Genomic DNA, 25,638 nt, shown 5'->3' with positions numbered 1-25,638 from the left:
GCATTACGCATGCTCAGCCAGCTAACTTCATGTAAATTCCTTGATGTTCACTGTGGGCCTTTGGTTCTGGCCTTTAGGCTCCATGGTCATCCACAAATGCTGTACTTTGTCAATTCCTCAGTGTTGTGTCTGTCCCACTGTGTATTGTTCAAACTTTCTTGTTCCTGCTAGGCCTTGTGGAATACTATACCTAGGCTGAGGAGGAGACACATGTCAAACATTCAGATATTTTTAGGAGCTCAGAAGTTTTACCTGCATTTTTACTGAAGTGGGGTTAGTAGTATTGAAAGGACTGGGAGTTTCTTGTAATGATATTGACATTTACTCAAAGCTGCATACAGCTGTCTTCTTGACTCATCTACAGAAGAGCCAGATAAAAGAGTGGGCTGATGAGAAAGAGACAGAGAACAAGTTTTCAGCTTTGCTAATTGTTTCAGTCTGGATATATGCAACATAAAGCAGAAAAATAACTGGAAACACTCAGCAGATCCTTTCTGCTTTACGGACCGGAATCTGACCATTTGGGCATGTTTGGTCTAACTTTCTACCTCTGCATGACTCGTTTGCAATATTAATTTAAATATCACAAAGTCATGCAAGAGTATATTTCTGAATAAATTACCAAAACATTGACAATATTACCTTTAAAAGTGCCCTCTTCTATAGTATAATTATGTTATATTGACTTAAGTTATCTAATGAAATAAACTGTTTATAAACTAGTGGCAGCATACCTGTTCAAGTAAAAGAGGAATGTTTTTATTATTTGATTTTATTAATGAATCAAATATGAAGCCTGAATGCTGGTGCTAGATATAGATTTCTGGTACTATTCTGTAATATAATATTCACCGTTAGGGTTAACCGTTGATAAACCCATTCAGTTTGTCCTATAAAACAAATTATGCAGTGATGCAAATTATTTACACCTCTAAATGTGGTGTGAGTTTATTTCCTTACCATCTTTTAAATCCCTTTGATTAATCATTAACACTAACCAAACTTCACTGAAACCCCTAATGAGGGTCAGGTCAAAATATCACCTCCTCTGGTATTTACTGCACACTTGTGACTTTGTTTTGGCCGCGGCAAATCAATGTATGAGTGGTTTAACCTGTTGAAGCTATGCTGAAGTGTTCTTTGTGTGTGTGTATGTGTGTATACCGTCCTTTCTATGGTTGTGAGGACACATTTTAAACATCATTGTTAAGACTTGGTTTTAGGGTTAGGGTCAGATTTTGGTTTAGATTGTTAAATTGTTGCTGATCCCCCTGATCCTCAATTGCACCAATCACCAGAAAAAATTCCTTGTATGTGAAAACATACTTGGCAATAAAACTGATTATGATTCTGATTCTGATTCTGATTAAGGATCTAGGGAATGCAATGTGTCAATGAGTGTCCTTACAGCTAATGTAAGATAAGAATTTGTGTGTATGTGTGTGTGTGCGCGTGTGTGTGTGTCTGTGTGTGTGAGTGAGAGAGAGTGTTGAAGTCTTGAGCAAAAAATTGCTAAGTCATACCTTTGTCATTCCTAGAAAAGGCTCCCAATATACATACAAATATATTATAAAACACTATGAATGAAGTATTTTCTCTTGCTGTCACTGTATATTTACTTTAGTGATAGTTATACTGCCAATTTGGTGATATTACTAGTACCATAGATTGTGTGTCAACATTTGTAGGTGTTATGTGCTTTGCCAGAACGTGCATAACATCCTTGGACCATGATAGGTGTATGTTTTTGAATCTGCAGTTTTGAATGTACCATATAAGGCACTTTTATAGCTTTTATGATGTTATCAGCACACTCATTACACCTCTAAAATGTTACAAGTATGTTGTGCCTACTTGTTCTTTTTGTGAGAAGAGTAGCAGACCTTTGTCTCCTTGGCCTATTTTAGGTGACTGGAGTTTATTTTCTGGTGGTGACGGTGGTGTACAAAGTGGAACAATGTGTTTTATGTGTTCCAGTCAATGTTTGTAGCAGCATTTTATTCTTTTTTTATTTCTGTGAGTTAAGCTGGATTTCTGCCATTCCAACAAAGTGTTTTTAGTAATTCCACTTTTGTGTCCTCTACATAGAGATTAATTTAATTACTAATAAGTGCCTAAAAAGTTCAGCATAGGATTTCTTCAGAGACCAAAATGCAGAGAGAAAAATTCATTTTCAGATTTTTTTCAGATTTAGGTTTAATGTCAACACAGTCTCTCCCTTCCTTCACCAAAGGAAGATGAAGGGTGTGGGAGGCCATAATGCCTAATGTTTTTGTTTCCAGTCATCTTGTGGAGGATTTCTCACACTTGTCTGAGAAAAGCCCAAAGCACCTGTGAGATCTAACATCCACCCCTTGTGTTTCTCTCCAGGGAAAGATGATTCTGAACTAAGACATTAAATATTAAGTGTGGTGAATCTTGGCTGGCAGGAGTCTTTCCATTGGCAGATGAGAAGCACCAGTTAAGGTGTCACCAGCTCATAACTACTGCTGTACACACTGTGTTACGCACCCTGGCAGGATATCACCTGGCTCAGAACCTAAACCATGACCTCTGAATCTTAATTTATTCAAACATTTTTGTAAAGAAAATGAATGTACAAGCAAGGTCCCAAGAGGATATGTGAGGCCCTGTCTGCCTCTGTTCAGTGTTTAAATAATAATGAAATGAGGTCTGCCAATATACATACAATATAGTTAAACGACAAATAATACAAAGAACATTTGTAGACAGGAAATCAGATTTTTATTTTACAGTGTGTTTTACATGTAGACTGTTCACCACAACCCAGTGAACCAGTTTCATGTAATCCAATATACCAACCTTACAATACAACCTCCCTTTGTGAAGCTTATTATATTCAGTTTTTGCTGAAACTGTGCCAGAGAGCTGTTGATTCAAGTCTTTGTTCTCGTTGGAGGTTTTATGTTGTGGTTGTGCATTGTTTGATTGTGAGATACTAAAAGAAGCTTCAGATTGAAACTAGTTGACCTTTAACATCTGTACTCTGACACTCCACTCTCTCACTGTCCCTCTCCTTCTGCAGCAGATGTTTTGTATTCTTTGTGCTACCAGACCTGACAAATTCACTGCATCTTATTGGTAATGGACACCTGTAATTAGCTCATCCATCATTCTGCCATGTTGTCTTTTCATCTAGCACAACCTTGGAGTGATTTCGCTGTTGCTATTAAAAGCTGGCAGTGATGCATTGAATGCAGTGCTTTTGAAATAGGATGTATAATTACCAATAGAGTTGGGTTATGGTAATGGTAGCACAGAGGTTGGGGAAAGAGGTGGACACAGACGTGTGGGTGGTTTTGTGTCTGTTACACTGAGTGTCTACATACATGGACGTGTTCACACTTGTTGGCACATATGTTTAGGGTTAGGCTGTTTATGACCCTCCGGGACATTGGCAAATTACAAAATTGACATCATCCTGACCTTTGCACCTTTACCAATGGAGAAACTATAAATTGGACAGAAGACAGCAGACAGCCTTCAATGGCTGACTCGGTTCCTAGTACCGACACACAACCTTTGATCTTAGTCTGGCTGTTGGCCTGAGGTCAAATACCTGAGTTGATCAAAGCAGATTCACCATCAGCTCTGATCACATGGTGCATCATTATTATCACAGCAGTAAATGTTGTTTTTTGACACCAAGATGGAGAGTGTAAACACATTAGAAGTAACAGGAAACAGAGGATGGGGAGCCAAAGGTCCCAGCGCCCCCCCCCCTATATTTGTACTCTTTGACCAGGGACCCATGTAGTTAATGGTACATTGTGCTGTGGCCAGTGTTGGTGTTCTCACATTTTTTCCAGGTCATATCTTTTTGAAAATTAATTTTTGCACAAAGGGTTTGGGTAGCTTATCCATGGGTCTGTTTGGGAATGGGTCCAAAATGTTGGTGTTGTAAAGACCTCTAAATATCCATTCACTTTTCCATTTGTGTCCCACTACCCCACACAGAGTAGTAAAAATGTCACTAGGTCATGACCATTTGATATGATACGCCCTCAGGTATTCCCCGGCCTGACATGGATGTTTTGAGACACAGTATAGCTACAGTCAGTTAATAGTTTCAGAAACATGATCTAGATTTATGTTACCCTTTAGGGGACGGATCTATTGATCATTGAGTCTGTGTTTGACACAGCCTGTCACATCACAAGCTTATAGAGGCTCATACAGAGTAGTATGAGTAAAGTATTTTGTGACCTTCAGAAATGTTGAATAACTTTAGAATAACGTGGTCAAATCCACCGTACAGCCTAATGGTTGTGGTATCTCCATATCCTGTGTTTTGATTTCTTCTTTCTGAGTCATCTGCTGCTTCTTTGGCAGACTGGCAGGGCTGGAATGAACAAAAGCATTGGCCTGATTGCAGGACTGTTGTACTAGACTGCATTAGCTACATGCTACAAAAAACTGAGTGTATGTTGAGTAAGCATTAATAATGAAAGTTGATTAAAAGCTGTTTTTCATTTTAAAATAAAATCAGATTAGGTTAATATCTACCTAAAAGACAGCATGACAGCCAGTCACTGTGCTGCTAAGTGGATTTTTTTTTTTTTTTTTTTTACATGAAACCTTTAAAACATTCAGGAGCTGCTGTAGGTCTGTTCACTTCCAGACTGCATTATAGACATTTTAACCTTGTGTAAAGTCATTCCACCATACTTTAATTTAAAATCAAAGGTCAGGTTTGCTTGTAGCCCCCACCTGCAGTGGAATACCTTGCCTCAGGACAAGTTAAGTGAGACCAAGTCAAGGTGAACTTGGTCTCTAGTGAATAATTTTCCATACATTTACTGTATGTAGATCATTTTTGTCCTCTCTGTCCCATTTTTTCCCCCTGGCTAGCCCAATGTCACTTCAATACATTCTTATTCTTTATTTCCAGTTTTATGAATTTCTTTAGATAATGTGTGGCATTAGATTATGTCAGTATTATTTTTGTCATGGCAGGTCTCCTTGCCACTCCTTCCTGTATCTTCTTCACTTCTGAGTTTGGCAAAGAGGGAGTTTTTTATTTGCTGAGTTAAGTGATACGTCATCAACTGAAATGACAGTGTTCATTTCTCACTGTCTCAGCAAGCCTCAACCTGCACGAAAAGAAATATGTCTACAACTTTTTTTGTCTCCCTCCTCTAGCCTGTTTTTATTTACTCAGCGTGTATCCTGAAATAAATCCTGTTTTAGCATATGAAAAAGAGGGGTGAGCATGGCCTTTATTAAAGGATTATTTTGGGGTGAAATTTTACCCTAAGAATCAGCAGAGATTATGTGCACATCCATGAACAAATGACGCTAAAATAATTCTTATTTTCAGTAAAACTGTCTGATAAAGGCCAGAACAACTGTATTCACTTTTGCGGTTGAGATGTTTGCTGAATCTAGATCACCTTTTCCCCCAGGCTGCTGGGGTTTTGCTTAATTAGACTTTACACCAAATCTTCTTAAGTAATTAATAGCTGAAGGCATAGACTCAGTCTGAAGAACAAATTGTCATAAATCTGGAAAATGGCAAGTCTTAAAGAAATAAAACTTAAGAAATCAGGGCAGAAAGACTCTACAGTATGCATAAGCTCTAAAGGGGAAGGTTGTGGTTTTGCCAGGCCTGCTGATCCTTTTTGTTTGAGGCAGTGATTGTTATGAAATAGCTTCTCAAATTACAAAATTTTGGCATTAGGTTTCTAGTCTTGTATTCTTGCACTCCGCACTTCTATTGGGGTTTTCTGACTGCCTCAAGACTTGAACAAACTATCCCAGTGTACACTAAATGTTGACCCAGTGCCAGCAATTTTATCTATTTATTCCCGCTTTCTTATCAATAGAGTCAACAGCTTCCATCAGAAATTGGTCCACAAGGTTTCCAAAACTAGACCACTATGACACCACAAGCTATCTATTTTATATATGTTCATTGTGATTGTGGATGGACTGTGTAAACAAAATATTCTCCTTTGCTTTTTGGTAGAGAGGTAGATGATACCACTCTTATGTCTGTAGAGTAAATATAAAGCTACTGTGAGCTGCTGGTTAGCTTAGCTTAGCAAATGATGGGAAAATGGTTTGTGCAGAATAAACAGATTTTGATACTTTCTTATCAATAGAGTCAACAGCTCTATAGATATCTTTATTTTTTTGATGTTTGAAATACTGTATACTGGTGTCTTGTAATCCCTTGTAGGTCGGGCCAATGGAGACATGGCGACCAACTAACTGTTTTGAAAACTCTGAGCAGTTTTTAAATGCAATTTTGCTGATTTCCCTCCCAGGCTCAGACTTAACGCAGTTAGCATGGCAGCTTGGTGATGTCACACTGTTGGGGAGTGTGTGCGTGCGGCATTGCTAAAGGCTCTTCCTGTTGCCTCAGGTTTCCTGTGAGCAGGACAGATATATTGGCACACCAGATATTTTGTTGAACAGTTCTATTATAGGCTCATGTTAGTTGTGTCCCTGTGCTCTTCTCAGGAAAACAGGCACCTTCACTTCTTGTCACCCGTTAGGCTTGAACTCATCGAAAATATTCTGCAGAAGCTTGGCACATACCAGTGTATTAATCTGTGTGTAAGCATGGTGCAGATGTGTGTGAGCTTGTGTGTTCTCTGTAAATAGTTTGACTTCCACTGCTTTCTGAAGTCACACTGTCATGTTAAGCTCAGTGTTTTATCTTACGATAGTAAACATGTCAACCCTGACTTTGAGCTGGGTGGTTTGGCCTTCGAAGGATCCTCAGTGGGCTGTTTTGTCAAGTCAGGATAGTGGTGGGTGTTTGTTGAAAGCAAGTCATGTAAACTGATGCCTGCAGGTCGCCCCTGGTCACTTCAGGATTAGCCGGACTGAAAGAGCTACATGCCACAAACCCTGAGCCTGGTGTGACACAAATGACTTAGCCAGTTCTAAAGCCTTTCTGACTTTCTCTTTTCAAATGACTGTGTAGAAACAATATGTGCCTTTATGTATAAGCATCTGAGTACGCCATCTGAACTATAAGATTAGTGGGATTATAGGGAGTTGTTTACATTTGTAACAGCTTCTCTTTGTCGCCACTACTCTTTTTATTTGGGACAGATCTAATTAAAAGTTGCAGACATAAATTCTCAACTATAGTTGCTATGAGCACGTATTTCTAATGGTAACTTAAAAGCTAGCTTGGACCAGGTCCAGTCTAAATTGCAGATAGATCTTCTACATAACTATTGTCTTTATTAAATGAAAATCAGGTCAGGAAATATAAATTGATATTGTGAGCAGTTTCTTTTATTTCCAGTGATCCAGTTTCATTTACCTTTTAGTATTTTTGTAAGAATGAATACTGAATAGTTTTTTAAGATTGTATCATAATATACACTTGTGAGTGTATGCTCTTGCAGTTAGCCAATGAAACATATGGTGGTGATATGTTGCTGTATATCTAACTAAAATTCAACAGGTAAAAAGAGCAGCACACATGCACAATTACTGTGATTTCACACATCTTCTCCACTGTAGTGTGGCAATTTTTGTCTGTTTCTTCATCAGCCAAACAATTTGTCAAATACAGTGATGGTGCCATGATTCTTCCTGAATGCAATGATAATATGCAATTATAATGGCTGCTGTTGTGCAGAAGGCACTGGCCTTTTCTTTCAACATGTTTGAGTCATCATGTCTGATACAATTGTTTGGCATACATTCACAACAGGCTCTGCAGTCATAAATGAAGGTTATGTGACCTGTTTTCCATAATTAATTGTAAATTTAAAGAAAAAATCAAGGCATTTCAAATTTTTGAAAATAAACACAAATAGACATGGGTTATTCGGTCATCACTCTTTATCCTTGATGTTAAAGAGTGGTGTTGGTTGAACTTTATGATCATTTTTTAGCCTTTAGTTTGTGTTGCTGTTGAACTACATGTTGTTTAATATTTAATGTATCTTCACAGATACTCTAAATGTAACCAGATTAACTGGTTTGAGGGCATACAGTACATTCACACAAGAATGATTTCAGAAAGTTTTAGTAACTTAAACATGGTCAGCTTGATAAGTCAGATAAGTTCAGGAAAACATAAATGTAAGTTATATAACAATATTGCAGTATTTTTAAGTTCCATGTGATATCTACCACATATCATGATATAGTTATATTTGAGAGTTAAAAAAGATAATGATATATAAGCCAATATGATTTTCAACAAGGGAACATAACATAAACATCTATGATAAGCATCCGAAAGTGACATTTTGCATTTGAATAATAAACTTGTCAGTGCTCTAAGTGAATATATTGCCCAGTTCTGTGAAAATACATTAAAAAATGACCAAATACTGAAAGGTTCAATCACTTGACTGTCTTGCATCCCTCTTGTTTGGCAAAAGCACTAATAGCTGAACCTCTGTGCCGTGAGCTACACTAATATCATTAGTCTGGACTAAATGAATTTATGACTTCATCATCGATATCCATCCAAGTGCTGAGTAATTTATCAGTTATAGTTAGTAAAAACTAAGTAATTAATCACTAGCATACAGAAAAAAAACTAATTTTGCGACTTGATTATTTATTAATATTAAACCAGGTTTGTGTTACATCGTTCACTAATTCTTGCATTAGAATAATAAATACTTGAACTATGCATTAATTAAGCATGAAAGGTATACTCACATTATAATGGGTGTTACTTCAGGTATTAGTGTTATCCCATAGTAGTGGGTGGTGACAAATAAGATAATGTGTGGTGACATTTTACAGAGATTCACGTTCATATTTTTACCACAGTGTTGTAAGGTTGTTCATGTAATTTCCTGTATTGTTAATGCTCAGTTCTTCATTTGAGTGAGGATAATGCTCTTTTATTTTCTCATTTTCTCCACATTATCTCACGAGACACGCAAACGCTTAAAAGACTTGTCCCCTGATCTGTGTTGCTATGGAGTCCCTGGCAGCCTTCATGTAGGCTTGGCTGTAAACATTTCAGGGTTGTTGTACATGGGTTGCTGCTGGTGCCAGCCCTTTCACAGTTTTTTTCCTTCTATGCTTGGCTTAATCTCCAAATGTACTAACAAGGTAAGCGTAATCTTATCTACCCCATCACTTTTTGTTCAGTATTATACCACTAATTTCAATAAATCCACCTTGTGTCTTTCTCTCGTCTGAATTTTTCGACATAAGTAGGTTCTTCTATTGCTTCATTTCTGCTTGACAGGATTCCACATGACAATACCTCTAACCTGCTGGGCAAGTTGAAGTACAGAAAAGGGTCTCGGAGCACAGTAAACAAGACAGGGAGAGGGAGGGAGGTAGGTGGAGTGGAGGAGGGGGACAGAAGGGGAGTTAAATCAGTCACTCAGCCAAAAAAACAGTGCCACGCCCCAGGTGCCAGGGCTAGTAAGAGCAAGCAGCAGGAATGTGAGGGAAATGAATGGGAGTGTAAGTCCTGCCATTCACATGGTGAGTGCTTTCTTTTTTCACCTTTAGCCTGCACTACTTACCATATAAACATATCACAAGGTATGGTGAGGGTCTAAAGAGCAAAAGTATTTGACCGTTGGCTCCAAAACTAGCTAACTTCATGCGGGACTTCTGATGTGAAACCTGGGTTTTAAGTGTATGTGGTTTGTTATTTGTCCATCTATTTACATTGAGTGTGGGTGAAAACTAAATTTGTGAAACAGTTAATAAGGGTGGCCTCTTCTCAGTTCACTTGATTGATTTATTAAAAATGTATTAATAGCAACAGTAGACCTGATCATAACTAACCACATGAGCATGTTGTCTGTCAGTGTGAATATTTTTGGTCCAGCTTTAATCTGTTATTATGCTGATCACAGATGGACAGAAAATGAAAGGTTTTCCTTGGTGGTCAGTGGTCTGCACAACATGACTGCAGTCTTAAGTTAAAATCAAAACATCACGTGTTGTGTGAGTCAGTATGGTTTATATCCCAGCTAACGAGGCTGACCATTTTATTATTTTTTTAATGATCTCCTGAGTGAAAGAGACAGTGTTTTGTCATGTGTAAATAAAGAATACCACTCTGTCTGCTTATGAGGAAACAAATATGCAGCAAAATAAGAATTTTTTCAGTTTTTAAAAACGTCAAGGGACTGTGGAAACACTTTGAACAGGCCAGCCAGTGATTCGAGACCACTGCTCTGAGAGAAGAGTACATATTTTCTGTCTGTGCGGTTGGCAATCTGTTTACTGGAAGGGCTGCTCACTCAGAGCACATGTTGCTGCATGTGCAGTCAGTCAGTGAGCCCCAAGAAGACTGTAGAGTTAAAGTGTAAATGCAGGGGCAGAGAAAGTGTTTTTGTGGAGGTGGTGGAGGGCGTTTGTGTGCATATGCATGCATGTGTGTCTGTGATTTTGTTTGGAGAACTTTGCAAATAACCAGCAAAACCACACTAGAATCCTGTGTGTATGTGTGGTTCAGTGTGAGTTATATGAGTTTGCTGAGCCCAGATTTAAGCTCCCTTTCTGGGAACCAGCATTCCCTGCTCTTCTAAAGCGAGCTGTAAGAGACTGGAGGGCTTTGGGAATGAAGAGGCATGGGCTGGTTTCAGTATGTCCCAGGTTTGTCTATTGTACACAGCGAGTGGTAACAATGGGAGGGTTAAGTATCTGATATACACACCGAACCCTGGGACTCAGCTGCAAGTAATTAAAGCTGGCAGTTGGCAGAGAGGAGAGTCAGGCGACTGTAATGGCCGCTCTAAGTTCATACCATAATATTTGGATGATGAATCAGGCTGCTAGTAAAAGTGTTGTCATGCTGTTGACCCAAGGCTTTCTCCCCTCACCATGTCCTGTTGGCCCTGAGGGAGGCACAGAAAAGAGAGAAAAAGGCTTTGTACGACCCTGCTGCCTGTTTGTAATGAGATCTGCTGTTTATTTGGTACACTACAGCTTTTGCTTTGACCTCATTAGTTTTGTCTTTCTGCGCCTTTTCCCATCTGGATTGTTCCTCCTCAAGGTGTATTCAGAGCACTGAATACCATTTTAGTAGTGAAGTAAAGATGTAGCTTGGATATTCGCTTTCCACCTCCTTGTTAAAGGAAGGTTTGCTAAGGTATAAATGTGCATCACATTTTCCATGAGTCTTGTTTTGTCCAATCAACTGTCCAAAACCCCAAAATGCTCAAGTTACAAAAATATGAAACGAAGAAAAACGGCAAATCCTTACAATTGAGAAGCTGGAACCAGAGAAAAAAGAAAAAAGAACACACACAATTCATCCTTTATCAAACTATTTCTAGTGATCCGATAATCGACCAATTGTTGCAGCTCTAGTCACGAGCCTTGAAGGGAAACTCCACCGGTTTTACACATCAAAGTAATTTGCAGATCTTAGGAAGTGCTGCTGCATATGTGAAATAAAGTCATATGCAAAGCCTTTTGTGGCTCCAGAGGGAGCTGTGTGAAATCTGACAAACTGAGTGTTGGTTGGGGCTGAAGACTACAAATTTGAAAATTAAAACAAAATGGATGTGTAGAACTTACCAGACCTTTGTAGCCTGCTCACCATCTCGTCTTCAGATGGGTCAAGGCTACACCAGTCTTCACTGTCATAACACACTCAAATTTCTGACCAAACTGTTGGTGGTAGTGCTTCATTGTGGGTAATGTAGACACCAGGTTTTCACAAGAATGTGTGGAATACAAAAGATGATATGTCTAGTTCTTCTCCATCGATTTTGATCCTTTTATTTATTAATTTATTTTACTCTCCGTTGTGAGTCCAACAACTTCATGGGAGCACAATGCTAAATTGATGTACTCTTTTAGGACTGTGGTGCGGCAGAAGATTATTGTTGTTTTAGGGCTTTTGTTTCTTTATATCAGTGTGACTGTCTTGGTTAGAAAAAGGCCACAGTGTTGCATGATTCTTGCTGGCAGCTGAGTTTGTTTGTAATTAAGTGGTGGAAACCCATTTAGCATCTGAACTGAGTCTGGAGTTACCATGCAGTGTTCCCATAGACATAGCTCTGTATCATTTCCTGAGTATTTCCTTGTCATTCGTTGCCAGTCAGGTTGTGGGTGCATTCCTACAATTGTGCAAGAGTTATGATTTTTGTACAATAATGTGTAACACCAAGATTACAACATGAACATAAAATGGACTTACATACAGTAAATGGTATTTCTGAGGAAAGTGTGACGCAGAGAATCACGAAGTCATGTCATTTATACATTTGCACACTTTTACTGAAGAAAACTGTTGAATTCCTGTTAATATGTCACCTTATTATTCATTTTTCTGTCCCCCTTCCTCTCTCAATAGAATCAGTGTATGACCTTCTACCCAGAGAGCTGCAGTTGCGTTCCTCCACTCAGCAGAACCTAAAAGTCATGAGTCAAAAGAGCGGTGGAGAAGCAGGGCCTCCTCCTTCAGCTTCTCTAGCATCAGGTAGGATCCTGCTCCTCTTATCCTTATTTTCTCCTCTGCCAGCCAGCAAGACTGATCATGCCCCACCCCAAAAAACACAACCTATGTAACAGTCTTCACCTGTAGGCAAACAAACACCTGCAGGAAAGCCAGTCAGACAACCAGGCTGTTGCTGTGTGATCCTCACGTGTTAGTCCAAAAAGACAGCACGAGAAGGAAGTTACGGTATATCATTGGAGTTGAGTCAAGTGAACGTGCCCGCTATCTGTGCCTGCTTGTACAGTGTGAAATATTTGGTTGAGAAGATTGCTGTGTCTGCTATATGTTTTGGTGTGCCATAGCAACAAAGCTTTGAAATGTAGGTCATGCACAACGGCTTCAAACAGTATTTAGAGCCCTCTGGCATTTTCCAGTTTTTTATGTTGTAATATGATTGTAATGTAAGATTAATTAATGGTTTAAACCAAACACAGTACCCCATGATGATGCAGGAGCCTGGCAGAGATGATTATTTCACAGTTTTGCATGCTCAGCACAAAGCACTTGGTTGTTTTAACAGTTTTGTCACTTTTTTAAGAAAAAGAGGAAGCTTGCTGACCATTTTGCACTTTCAAGGGGGAGCTGTTGTTCACAGGAGAAAATCATATGGGCAGAGGACACAGGAGTCCAGAAATTAGATATACGTTTAATGACTAATTAGTGCACAATTCAAAGTGTGGCCCGTTCTACTGGTTGATAAGCTTTTTGACCTCTCTACATGTTTTTTTTAATAACATCTTGATCTTTATGCTTGCAGTGTGGACAGATGGAAAATGGTCATTCGCAACTTTTAAAACTTTTTTGGTGAATTGTAGATGAACTACAGATGTTTTGCAGGCTGTGTAATGATTACACAGCCTTTCATTTAAACAGACCTATTACCAGTCACTGGAAAAAGTTACGTGTTTGAGGAAAGTGCTCAGAAACTCCAGGCTTACTATGTTTCAAGTGAGCTGTGTTAGTTTAATTGAAAATTTGTCTGGGAACATGCACCATAAAAGCACAATGTTACACAGGGAGTGTGAGGAACAGGTTGTTGACAGCGTCTCAGTAGCAAGTTTTTTGCCCCAGGTCATACTAGCGGGTAAATACAGGCAGGAATACAATAGTAAACTGGATGTGATCTGCCATTAAAAACCACAAGAAAGAGACCACAAGAAAAACCACAAGAAAAAAGATGGCCCTCACTCCAACACCCTGCCCACTTCTGCCACTGCTTAAAATATGTATGTAGTCCAAACTAATCAATCAGGGACTGAAATGTGTTTTAATGTATGACATACACTTGGCCTTTTTCACAGTGATTCTAAGCATACTTTCAAAGGCATAGGATAGGTTGTTTTCATGCAGCAGAGAAACAAGACAATGACAGTCAGATAGGATGGGCCATCTTTCAGTATTTATTCATAATTCCGGGTTGCAATGATATGTGATTGCATACAGTATGTCTATGTGTTTTATACTTGCTCAAAATGACACTACCTTCATGCGTTGAATGTGCTTCTTTTTCTTTCCGACTGTGTGTTTTGCAAACTAATGAGTCACCAAACAATCCAGAATGTCAACAGCAGTCTAACTCCTTTTTTTCTGCAAACGTAACCACACTTTTCTTCATTCTTCATCTAGTTCATTGTAACTATTTGAAAGCTTTTGAAATTACAGTGTATGTCAGCATGCTGGAGCAACACAAACAAACTACCCTGTGTTTTTTTTTTTCAATCTGAATAAATTTTCACTGTTCAGCTCTTATTGCTCATTCGCTGTCTCATTTTTATATTCCAGGAAATTCCCTCTGAAGCAGGGAGTGTCTGCATATAAAATGGTCTGCAGTTCTCTGCTTCATAGGTCAGAAGCTTGTTTATTTTGTCTCTGTGGCTACGTTCAGTCCCAACCAAATGAACTTTTGTAGCAAAAAACAAAACAACAACAAAAACAAAAAAACTAAATCTAGAAAACTAAAAGCTCCAATAATTGGCATGCATCTTATTTGTTTGACTGTTTTGACTTCCCTCTCCATTTCATTATTTTTGGCAAATTTTTCATTCAGTTGAACATGAACTAAATGCTAGTAATAATGATAAATCCCTTAGTTATTCTATTTTTTTAGTTGTTAATTTATTCAGTTTTATTTCAATTTTTTAAATAAGGGGGACTGCTCACCTCTCATCTTTTCTTTGGCCCCATTTCAGTCAAACCTACACTGTACTTCACATATTATACATTTACAAATCTTCAGATATCACACATACACAGATATGATCCAATGAAAAGGGGGGGTTTATTTGATTATATAAAAAATACTAAACAAAAGCAAAAATAAACAATCATGAACAAATTTTGCTGCTTAAATGGGACTGCTAGCCAACACTGGTTGAGATGCCTTTATTCACCATCTAATTATTTGCACTGTAGATGCCATGTCCTCCTCTATGACCATGGAAGGCCCCCGCAGTGCTTTTTCCACCTCTTCCAGCTCCGCCACACATTCCAGTTCTTCAGCCAGTGACCAGAACCCAGTTCACAGCAACAATGTTGACCCAGAGGACACCAGGGGTAGCAGAGTGGTACCAGAGGTTGTTGGATCAGAGAGCGGAAATGTTAATGGCGGCAGTGGCGGTAACTGCAGGGGGAGCAGTGAGCTAGCTGGAGGAAGAGGTGTAACATCCCAGGAGGCGCAGCCACATCACCAGATGACCCCATCTAAGCGCCGCACCGTACTGAACATCTCACCACCTCCACAAGATTTGTTTGATGATAGCCTGATGTCCTGCCAGGAAGAAGCATCTCTGGACTCAGAGCAGAGTAACAGCATCTGGATGGATGACTCTCTCTCCAATTTTAGTATCATGAGCACTGTTTCTTACAATGACAACACAGAGGTACCACGAAAGTCCCGCAAACGTACCCCTCGCCAGAGGCCTGGTCCTAAGTCTGTGCGAGCAGAGGAAGCCAGCATGGATGTGTTTGATGCAGACAGCGCCAAAGGCCCACACTTTGTCCTGTCACAGCTAGGCCCTGACAGTAAGACGGGACCAAAAGGAAGGTTTGTGTTTCCTATTAAGTTTGAAATAATTGACCTGTTAGATTCTAATGGCCAGAACATGTCCACATCTACATCTCATGAAGTTGTCAGAGGAGGCTTATGTCCAGATGGGTGAAGAATTAAAGGAAAAAACAACTTTAGGTGTCTCAGTAAAATGTCCACTCATTTAGTTTTTCCTGTAATTTGTTACCCAACTGTGACCAAAGAAAACAACTCCAGTTAGTGAGTTCTTAGTTTCTCTCAGTTAATTAACTTTGTGTTCATTTAATATTTTGTAATTGGTAGTTTCAGGATTAAGACTATTGTCTTGAAGGTCCTTCTTGATAATCTCATACAGCACTCATCACGACTGTATTATTATTAGGAAATAACACCTTGTCACACACCAACAGATGGAAATCTTGAACAAACTACTCTGGCTCTAAATTTCCCACCACATTTTGACTGAAGAAGAGCGGTTAGATCAGAGGGGAGGGAGGGGCAGGATACTGAAGTGCAAACAATGGTCAGCCACAGTGAATCACAGAGCCCCTCTCAAAGACCTAGGATAAGCAGAGCAGATTAAATAAACAGATAACTCTGAACGCTTTAAGAGCTGGAGATAGAATATGCTTGGTTGATGGAGGGCCTCTTAACTCTGCATTGCTTAGTGCACCATGGCAACTTCAGAGCTTTTTCACTGTTACTGCTATAAGATCAATTTTACGCAGCAGGCCCCAGAACAATTTTCAGCCAGATATATACAGTACACAGATATGTAATACTGACAGGGGTCATGTCGTATCTCCACTTTTAACAAGTTGGGTTCTGAATTGAAGGTTAGTACCAGTAGTTGCAGGGATTATCCTTTTGAACAGGAGAGTGAGGACAGGATTGTAACCTGTCAAAGTTAAGGACATACTTTTTAATTCTCCACATTTCAAGAAGCTGCCAGCCAGGTTACATACATCATACTGGATTGCTCAAATAGGCTAGATTTAGAAGGGATCTTCTGATGTCTCTGTCATACCGGTCTTTGTTGCAGCTCTGATGATCCTCAGACAGCTAACCAGAAAGGAGGAACTCTTTCAATGCAATACCCACAGAAGAGTGAAGGGAAGGAGCTGAAGATCCTTGTCCAGCCTGAGACTCAGCACCGAGCGCGCTATCTGACTGAAGGCAGCAGAGGGTCAGTGAAAGACCGCACTCAGCAGGGCTTCCCTACAGTAAAGGTAACTGTTAAACCCCTGACACAGCCTCTATAATGAACCATGTAGTCAGTGTTTCAACTTTTCTGCTAGATGAACTTCAACTTTTGTTTAAAGTTAAGTTATGTTAAGTCAGTGATTGGGATACTGCCAGACGTTTTGAACTGCGCCTGTGTAGGATTTACCATGCTTGTAGGTGGGAGAGAAGAAATCAGTGTATGTTAAAAACTGGAAGGAGTGTTTTTCTGCAGAGACCTAATATGCTTGGTGGGGATGTGACAATCAAGTTTTTATACCCCCTAAATAGAGTTTATACCAGGTCTATTCCAGTTTTTGTTTTATATCTGCCCTGCATAATGGCTTCCTATTATATTTTCAAAACATAATTTTAGTGTTTTGTGCAGCCAGGGGTGCAACTGTTAAACTGTTTTGGCAGAAAGGTTTGGACTGGATTTGGGGCTGTAACTGTAAAGCAGAGCTTCGGCAGCAGAACACAGTCAGATAGGAGCAAGAACAAAGACATTGTCTTGCGTTTGATCGTTAATTTGACCAGTTGGTGATCTGGAGATGAAGCAGTGTGAGGTCTGCTGCATCAGATAATGGGTTGTTTGTACTGCTGGTGCTCAGGAAGAGCAGTTAGATCCAGTTGCAAAATGGGGCAAGGAGGTCAGGAACTGAGGGTTACAGCAGAAGATAACAAACACAAGTAGGCTTATAGGAGGCTGACTAGATGGCACATGAACATGAAATTAAGATGGGCTGATAAACAAACCAACACTATACAATGTAGGTATTGTAAATGGGCAGGACACGGACTTCATTGCTTGATGAGAAGATGCCAAAGTTAACCTGTGGAACACATTGAGGGCATCTGCTGGACAGGTAGGGAAATACACACTGCAAAATGAGAAGGGTGTCGAGACACAGGAGCAAGTTCAGCTACAGCCACAGCTGTGGAAGGACAGGGTGCTGTAGGACAGGATAGGATAGAAAATGATCAGATTCTTATCATGCAAGTTTTGAAAATTAGTGGTTCATTAAAGAAAAATAACTGTCCACTTAACAACCTACAAAATGTATCAAATTCAGACCTTCTCAGTGAGCAGTGACATCTATTAATTCCTTTTCTTTTCTCACTTACACAGCTGGAGGGGGTGAATGAGCCAGTGGTTTTGCAAGTATTTGTGGGCAACGATACTGGGCGTGTGAAGCCTCATGGATTTTATCAAGCTTGCAGGGTGACAGGCCGCAACACCACAGCCTGCAAGGAGGTGGACATCGATGGTACAACTGTCATTGAGGTGTCCCTTGATCCAAGCACCAACATGACACTAGCGTATGTACTTTTTCTTGAGCTTGAGATTGGGTCGTTTGTGTGATAATTTGATATGTTAAACCACAAACAGAACCCCTTTTTTGCTGTTGCTTTTATGTGCCCAGTTATACTTCAAATCAGTTGTTTAATAAAGTGATTGCATAATAGATCCATGTGACCTGTAAGGTAGATAGATTTATAAATACTTTGTTGATCCCTCTTTGGGGAAATCAGTCATCATAATGAGACATAATAAGATGCAGTTTATTGCGTGTTAAAAAGAGTAGCTAGTTAAGCAAATAAAGTGTTTTTTTTTTTACAATGTCATCCAAGCTATCATTGTCTCTCTGTGCAGGGTGGACTGTGTTGGGATCTTGAAGCTCCGTAATACTGATGTCGAAGCTCGCATTGGAGTTGCTGGATCCAAGAAGAAGAGCACACGTGCTCGACTGGTGTTTCGAGTCAACATCCCCCGTTCAGATGGATCAGTGCTCATATTGCAAACTCCCTCATCTCCAATCCTGTGCAGTATGTCAGCCTCCTTGTGTTTGTCTCTGTGAAATGGTTATAATATTATTCGAGATATTGAACCATTGAAAAATAAAGTGTTAGACTGTAGATATTTAAAAAAAAAAAAAAAGATTCTATGGAGTGTTGCATTTATTTTGGTGTATATATCACTATATGATAGCAGTTTCCCTAAAATTCAGAGCTTTAAATAGGGTAAACAAATAGTTAACCTGTAACCTACTTAGTTAATAATTACCATTTATTTTGTAAACTGAGCTATTTTCTTTTTCCCTTTTAACAGGAGCCCTGTTTTTAAAGTTTAGTTTAGCCTCAGGTCAGGACACTGGTGTTGTTTGCTGTCTTCATTTGGAGACAATGTGTAAAGATTCCTTCAGACTTAAGTGTTATTTAATAATGCGTAGAGTATGAGGGTGTGGTTGGTTTCATAAACAGGAAAGACGCTTAGAGCCATAAGAAAGTTTTCTGTGTAAGTGGATTTGGGAGAGACAGGGGAGAAAGAGAAGGAAAGGACGAAACAATAGGGGTGTGTGGACCTCTATTGTTTACACAGAGCCAGCATGCAATCCAGGGAAATATCTTTCCGCAAAATGAAAAAAATAGTAATCCCCCTTGGCATCTGTGCGTGTGTGTGTGTGTGTATGATGCAGAGTAGTGAAAAAGGTTTGTGAAATGTGTCAGAGGAAAGGGGGAGTGGTATTGAGCGCCAGCCTATTCAAAGCCTCTTCGACCATTTTGAAGGCCTGTGACAAATAACCTACTATTATTCATATATATGTGCGTGTGTGTGTGTGTGTGTGTGTGTGTGTACTTGTACTTGCTACATAGTAAGGACCAAAAAAAGTATTTTACTAACAGAGTGAGGACATTTAAGGAAAGTGAGGACATTTTGGCCGGTCCTCACTTTTTGAGACACCTTCAAATCACATTTTGAGGGTTAAGACTTGGTTTTAGAGTTATGGTTAGAATTAGGTTTAGGTTAAGGTTAGGGTCAGGGTTAGGGTTAGGCACTCAGTTGTGATGGTTAAGGTTAGGGTAAGGGGATAAGGAATGCATTATGTCAATGAGTGTCCTCACAAAGATAGAAGTACTAGTGTGTGTGTGTGTGTGTGTGTGTGTGTGTGTGTGTGTGTGTGTGTGTGTGTGTGTTTAAAAAAAAAAACAAGTCAATGCCATCCAGACTAGGTTAAGCAAAGGTCTTCAGCTGTGATTCTTATGTAAGGTATGCATGTAGGCATTCACCCCACACACTGACTATAGAGAGTTATTGACTTCTTGTTTGTTTGTTTTTAATATTAAAATTGAGGTGAAAATCTGTATCTAAAATTAATAATGTACCTCCCTGGGTGATTAATTATGTTAAGGAATAATCAACTGCTCATTTGAATTTTTCTTTTCATTTTTTAAATCACGGGGAGCATTTTCAGGGCTGTCCTCCTGTGAGGATGATTTAAATCAGTGTTAAACTGCAGGGACGTGTATCCTCTTAGAGGAGGAAACAACTTTTGAAAAAAAAAAGTCATGATAGCCAGCTGGTTAAGGCACATTCCAGATAATTGCAAAGATCTTTGTTCTGTCACCCTTTGGTTACCACCTGGCTCTGCACATTCCCGTGCAAAAATAATCTTTTTTTTATCTGCTTGGTTTGCAGCCCAGCCTGCAGGGGTGCCTGAAATCCTGAAGAAATCTTTACATAGTTGTTCAGTGAGGGGTGGAGAAGAAGTCTTCATCATTGGCAAAAACTTTCTTAAAGACACCAAAGTCATATTTCATGAGAATGTTTCTGGTAAGAAATCAGTATTTTTCAAATATTTTTGGCCATAGACATTTTAACTTAACCCATTTTTAATGTGGTGTTTTTTGTCTCCAATCAAAATGCTACATCTTCTCTCCAGATGAGAAATCGTGGAAGGCAGAGGCTGAAATTGACATGGAGCTGTTTCACCAGGTAGAATGTGATTGTTTTTGTGTTATTGTGTCATTTTTGTACCAAATGATTAATGCCAATTACTAATGAGCTGAGTAGATAGCTGTTCCAGATTTGTATGGGACTTGTAATCATGTAATCACCTTAAATGGTTCAAAGGTTTGAGTAGTCTCATTGTTTTCTGACCTAATTACATTCAGTCTCTAAGTGTGTACTGACTGAACAGTCTACTTTAAACCCTTGGCCTTGTAAACAAAATGGTCACAGGTAAATAAATTAATAAATCGGCAGTTAATAGAAAAGCATATTCTCCTCTTGTTTCCATTAAAAGAACGCTGTGGAGTTTTCTTGTTAAAAAACTGTTTTGTTGACATGGTTTGTGTCTTCAAGGCCTCATTCTTTTGTTACCTCCAGTTCACTGCACATTTATATTACAACCTACCACAGTCACAGAAACAAGTTATCACATCACCTCTGTGCTCATGATGTTGGTTGAGCACAAGACACAAACCTAGTGATGAACTGCTCATCAAAATGTTGCTCTGCACTGCAGCAAGTGGTCAAAAACACTTGTGTAACATTCATTAATTTGATTAAATAATTAAATTGTTACATTTATTTAATTGCATATTTAGTAACTGTTTTCTAATCAACTCACCTTTTGACTCAAATTAGATAAGTGCAGATAGTCTCACTGCTGTAGTGCTGTTGTTGTTCTTGTATGCTGACTTTATTTTTTTATATTATTATAAAGAATCACTTGATAGTGAAGGTTCCTCCATACCAGAATCAGGCCATCACCTCAGCAGTGTGTGTGGGAATCTATGTGGTGACAAATGCTGGGAGATCCCATGATGTCCAGCCTTTTACCTACACCCCAGATCCAGGTTTGTTTGAGTCCATTTCTCTTTGTCTCTTTTCTGATGGAAAGACCAGCTTTTTAGATATCATGTAACACTCTGATTTTGAGGTGATTATTTACAAAATACTTTTTAGCTTTACCAGCATTATATCCGGCTCACTCAATTTCTCAACTCAAGGTTAAAACTATTGTTTTGTAGTCAACTGACCCAAAAATTGAATTTATACCTACAAGATTTTAAAAGTCTATCGTCATTGGAAACTCAACACCACCTCCTACAGTTCACCAGAATTTGGGCAAGTGTCAGCTATCATAAGCAATATTTTTCAAAAATGCAATACATAGCCCATTTCTGGTCACAGAAATCCAGGATCACCTACATTCAAAACCTTTGAAAGATATGACCAACAAAGAAACTAAAAGGAAACAATAAACTGCATCATATACAGTCCTTTACACTACATTTAGCTCAGTCTTTCCTAATGACATGACTGTCATGTAAGGATATTTATGAAGATTGATTTTCCTGTATCGTTTACTCTGTATAATCTGTTTGTTTGTCTTGCAGCAAAACAAGATGTTCCTGTGAAGAAAGAGATGCCTTCTCCAGTGAAGACTTGTACTTTTGATGAACAAATTAAAGGTTATTTTCCTTGTGTTAACTATTATACATAGCCATCATGGTTTACTCTAGTACTCTAGTTTACTCCAAAATGTATACAAATGACCTGTGTTCTGGAGTCTCCCATCAGGCTTTATTTGCCTTCAATTTGAAGGCTGTTTATTTCCTTATAAACTGTGCATACACACACCATGTAGTGCTACATTATTTTAGTTTTTACAGCTGAAAAACCATTTTAAGAATAGGATTTAATATGTCCTTTGCTCTTGCTCCTACAGTTCTAGATGGTACCTTGATGCCCTCTATGTTGCCTTTAGTAAAGAGAGAAGATGTCACTCCGATGGAGGTGACCAGCAACCTCCAGTCTTCTGGAGTATTTAAGGTGATGTATTGATCTATTACCTCAGTAAGTTATTAACCTTGTTAATAACTTTTAAATAGGCCCTGTTCACACCTGGCTTTAAAATGCATCTCCACATGCGTCTCGAGTGACCATTCGTGATGGGATCTCACTTCCCTGCTTCATATGCAAATAAACAGGTATGTGTTTTTAGAGAGAGACAGGGAGGGAGAGAGGGAGAGAAAGAGCTAGAGAGATGGTAGGGGAGGGGGCATCCTTAGTGTGTTCATACCTGTACTTAGAGCTGTCCACTTGTTATTGGATCACTCAGGACAGATGTTAATACCAGGTCTGAACAGGGCCTTAGTGAAAACAATTTAACTGGGTTGGAAGTTATTTGATATATTAAATTACATAAACTTTCAGAAATGCTTACTTGCTCACTTAATGCTTAGTGTCCTTAAGTGAAGTGTTCTTGTGCAAATAGGTTGAATGGTTCAAAATGCCACAGTAGTGGTGCATACCCTTAGACAAAATAAAACACCTTTTATCTTTTATTTTGTGTTTCCAGCAGACTGGTGACCTGTGTTCAGCCCAGCAGAACCCAGACTTGACTGCAGGACATCTAAATAAAAACAGACAATTCTCCAACAACCTGCCACAGCCTGCAGGTGACCCTGACAAAAGCCAGGCTCCTGTTTTTACCAACACTGAGCCCTTAAGCACCATCCAGAAGCAGGACATTGCTGCCACCAGTTCATTCTCTGTGCCTGCAGACTCCCTCCTCCAGCAAGGCTCACAGCAGTTCCTTCTGGAGCCCAGAGAAGGCCTCAGGCAGGAGAGGCCAGGCAGTGGCTCTGGAGCTGTTGGGAGGCTATGTGGAGAACCTACGCCCCAACAGCAGCAGATGCCGCTGTTCCCTCCAGATGAAGTGGCTCAGCTGGAGGAGGCAGTGAGACAACTAAAAGCCAAAGGGTTCTGCTTACCACTTCAGTCTGACAGCTCAATGGCCAAACAGCAGCAGCAGCACATCCAGCATCAACAACAGATCCAAAAACAGCAAATTCAGCAGCAACAACAGCTTCAACAGCAGCAGCAGCAGCAGCAGCAGCAGCAGCAGCAGCAGCAGCAGCAGGTGTTGGAGAACTTACAGCAGCAGCTGTTTCAGTCCCAGATTCAGATGCAGTGTGGCATGTTTCAGGATGCCTCCCAGGGTAAGGACGCAGAACAGCAGGGCTCATCACAGGGAGTGGTTCCAAATCAGGGATCTCTTTTCCAGCAGGCCCAACAGCAGCAACAGCAGCAGCAGCAACAGCAGCAACAAGCAGCTCTCTTTCAGCAGGCAAATGACCTACTTTCTATTCAGACCAACTTCCTTCAGCAGACACCCTCTCACCCTTCACCACCCATGTTCCACAATCCCAGCTCTTTGGCTGAAACACAAGATCCACAGGGGGCTCTTTTTCAGAAAGCGTCTCAGGAGCAGGTTCAGGCTGCTCTCTTCCAAAACACAATGACAGTACTACAGTCTCCAGAGCAACAGCCCTCAACCCCTGGACTTTTCCTCCCCCAGACCTCCCTGCCCACTCAGCTTACAACCAGCAGTCCTCAACAACAGCAGCAGCAACAACAGCAACAGCAACAGCAACAGCAGCAGCAGCAGCAGCAGCAGCAGCTGGCCTTCCTCAGTGCTCTGCAATCCCCTGCCCCTAAACCACAATCAGTATTTCAGGCTCAGACCCAGCTCTCCGCCATCCAGCAGAGAAACCCCATGGAGCAGCAGCAGCCCTCCCAGCCTCAGCCCCACACACAGCCAACCCAACAGGCTTCCCTGTTTCAGAACATCTCCCCACATCCATCTGCAAACACACTCTCTCCAGGCCAGCAGCAGCAACAGCAGGCTGGCCTGCTGTTTTGCAACAACACCCTTTCCACACCAGACCAGGCGTCCAGTCTCCTGTTCAGCAACCAGGGCCAGATGCCTCCTTTGACCAGCAGCAGTCTAGTTTCTCAAGAGCCCCAAAACCCCCCTATGCTCTTTTCCCAAGCCAGTATGGTGACAGTAAACCAGCAGGATCGCTCTGAGCCCATGGCATTAGGGAACCCCACCGATCCAAGACAGCAAGTCATGTTTCAGGAGCAACAGCCTATGCAGCTGGGCAGCAGCTCAAACAACCGCCAGGAGCAGCCTGTGGGCCTCTACATGCCTCAGTCCAACATGGCCTCTCTGCAGGGGGGACTAGCTCAAGAGCTTTCACAGTCAGCCATATTTGCCTCACAGAACGGTGTGGCAAACCTCCAGACGACCACCTCATCCCCTGTTCAACAGCCAGGAACCCTCTTTCAAACTGCTGTGAGTGGGAGCATCAGTCAGCCCAGCCAGCCTCAACAACCTGGCCTGTTCCTTTTTGGGATTCAGAATGGTAAGAAATTGATAACCTAGGTGTACGCCCTCGAAACTGTTGAGATGACACATGTCAACCATCTCCAAAAAGTTGCGAATCACCTTTTATGTTTGAGTGAAAGCCAATTAGTGTTCTAGATAACTAATTTAGCAGATTAAGTTTTTTACTTAAGGTGCCATAAAGTGGCCATTAGTAGTATATTTTGTTAACAAATGGATTACATGACCTCTACTTGACTTCTATTCCTACAGAGAATTATAACTCCACTCTGCATTTCCCTACATTGTTTTGGTGTTACGGCCCACAACAATACTGTTTTGGTTCACTCTCACTGATCCCTTCACTCACCATCATCACCCACAAGCAGACAGACTCAGTTAGTGACTTGCTGGTGAACACAATGGAGAATTAAGCAGCTAATGAGCCAGATATTTTTCTCAGGAGTTGGCAGAGACCAAAACAGAGCTATAAGGAGAATGAATTTTGGATTTAGATTTGTCAGGTGGCCAGAAGCACAAATCTAAATTAATGCTAACATTGCTCAATTTCTGCTCAATGTATAAATCGACATTGGTTGCTAAAAATTTGGCCATATCAACTTAAAAGGTGATGTCAGTGTTGTGTTCACAGCTTGTTTCTGCTGCCCCCAAGTGGCGAAAGATCAGTTAATTTAGTTTCATGTGACACAGCATTTATTTGTAATTTGTTATTTATAAAGTACTTTGTATCTTACTTCACTGCCCCTCTTCATTCTCAAATAAAATACAATGTTAATAATAATAATAACATATATATATATATATATATATATATATATATATATATATATATATATATATATATATATATATATATATATATATATATATATATATATATATATTGCAATATGATAATATTATATCTTCATACACTATTCATTATCCAATCTGATGATTGGAACACACGCAATCTATATTTTGTATTGAAAAAATACTTATCA

The 25,638-nt window shown here is 39.9% G+C and overlaps 1 protein-coding gene across 5 annotated transcripts in view; it reads left to right on the top strand.

Annotated features, from left to right (window-relative positions):
- Positions 1-25,638, top strand: part of nfat5b (nuclear factor of activated T cells 5b) — a 34,343-nt gene that overhangs the window by 3,107 nt on the left and 5,598 nt on the right. Inside the window, exons 1-12 of one of the 5 annotated variants that reach the window (XM_071488479.1) lie at positions 9,339-9,450; positions 12,284-12,409; positions 14,840-15,470; positions 16,495-16,681; positions 17,803-17,993; positions 18,328-18,500; positions 20,152-20,286; positions 20,396-20,448; positions 21,182-21,314; positions 21,858-21,932; positions 22,190-22,293; positions 22,823-24,674. In XM_071488479.1, coding sequence (XP_071344580.1) covers positions 12,352-12,409; positions 14,840-15,470; positions 16,495-16,681; positions 17,803-17,993; positions 18,328-18,500; positions 20,152-20,286; positions 20,396-20,448; positions 21,182-21,314; positions 21,858-21,932; positions 22,190-22,293; positions 22,823-24,674 — 3,592 coding nt within the window. In that variant the 5' untranslated portion in view covers positions 9,339-9,450; positions 12,284-12,351. Of the gene's footprint in view, positions 1-9,338; positions 9,451-12,283; positions 12,410-14,839; positions 15,471-16,494; positions 16,682-17,802; positions 17,994-18,327; positions 18,501-20,151; positions 20,287-20,395; positions 20,449-21,181; positions 21,315-21,857; positions 21,933-22,189; positions 22,294-22,822; positions 24,675-25,638 lie in introns of those variants that run through there. The other 4 variants (XM_071488475.1, XM_071488476.1, XM_071488480.1 and 1 more) reach the window with 4 other exon arrangements.

Source organism: Trachinotus anak, unplaced genomic scaffold (assembly GCF_046630095.1).
Source record: "Trachinotus anak isolate AG129_WGS33_773 ecotype Australia unplaced genomic scaffold, CSIRO_AGI_Tana_v1 ptg000011l, whole genome shotgun sequence".
In the NCBI taxonomy this organism is placed as follows: Eukaryota; Metazoa; Chordata; class Actinopteri; order Carangiformes; family Carangidae; genus Trachinotus; species Trachinotus anak.
Note: the sequence above shows the minus strand (reverse complement) of the source record. Positions and strands in the feature narration are given on the sequence as shown.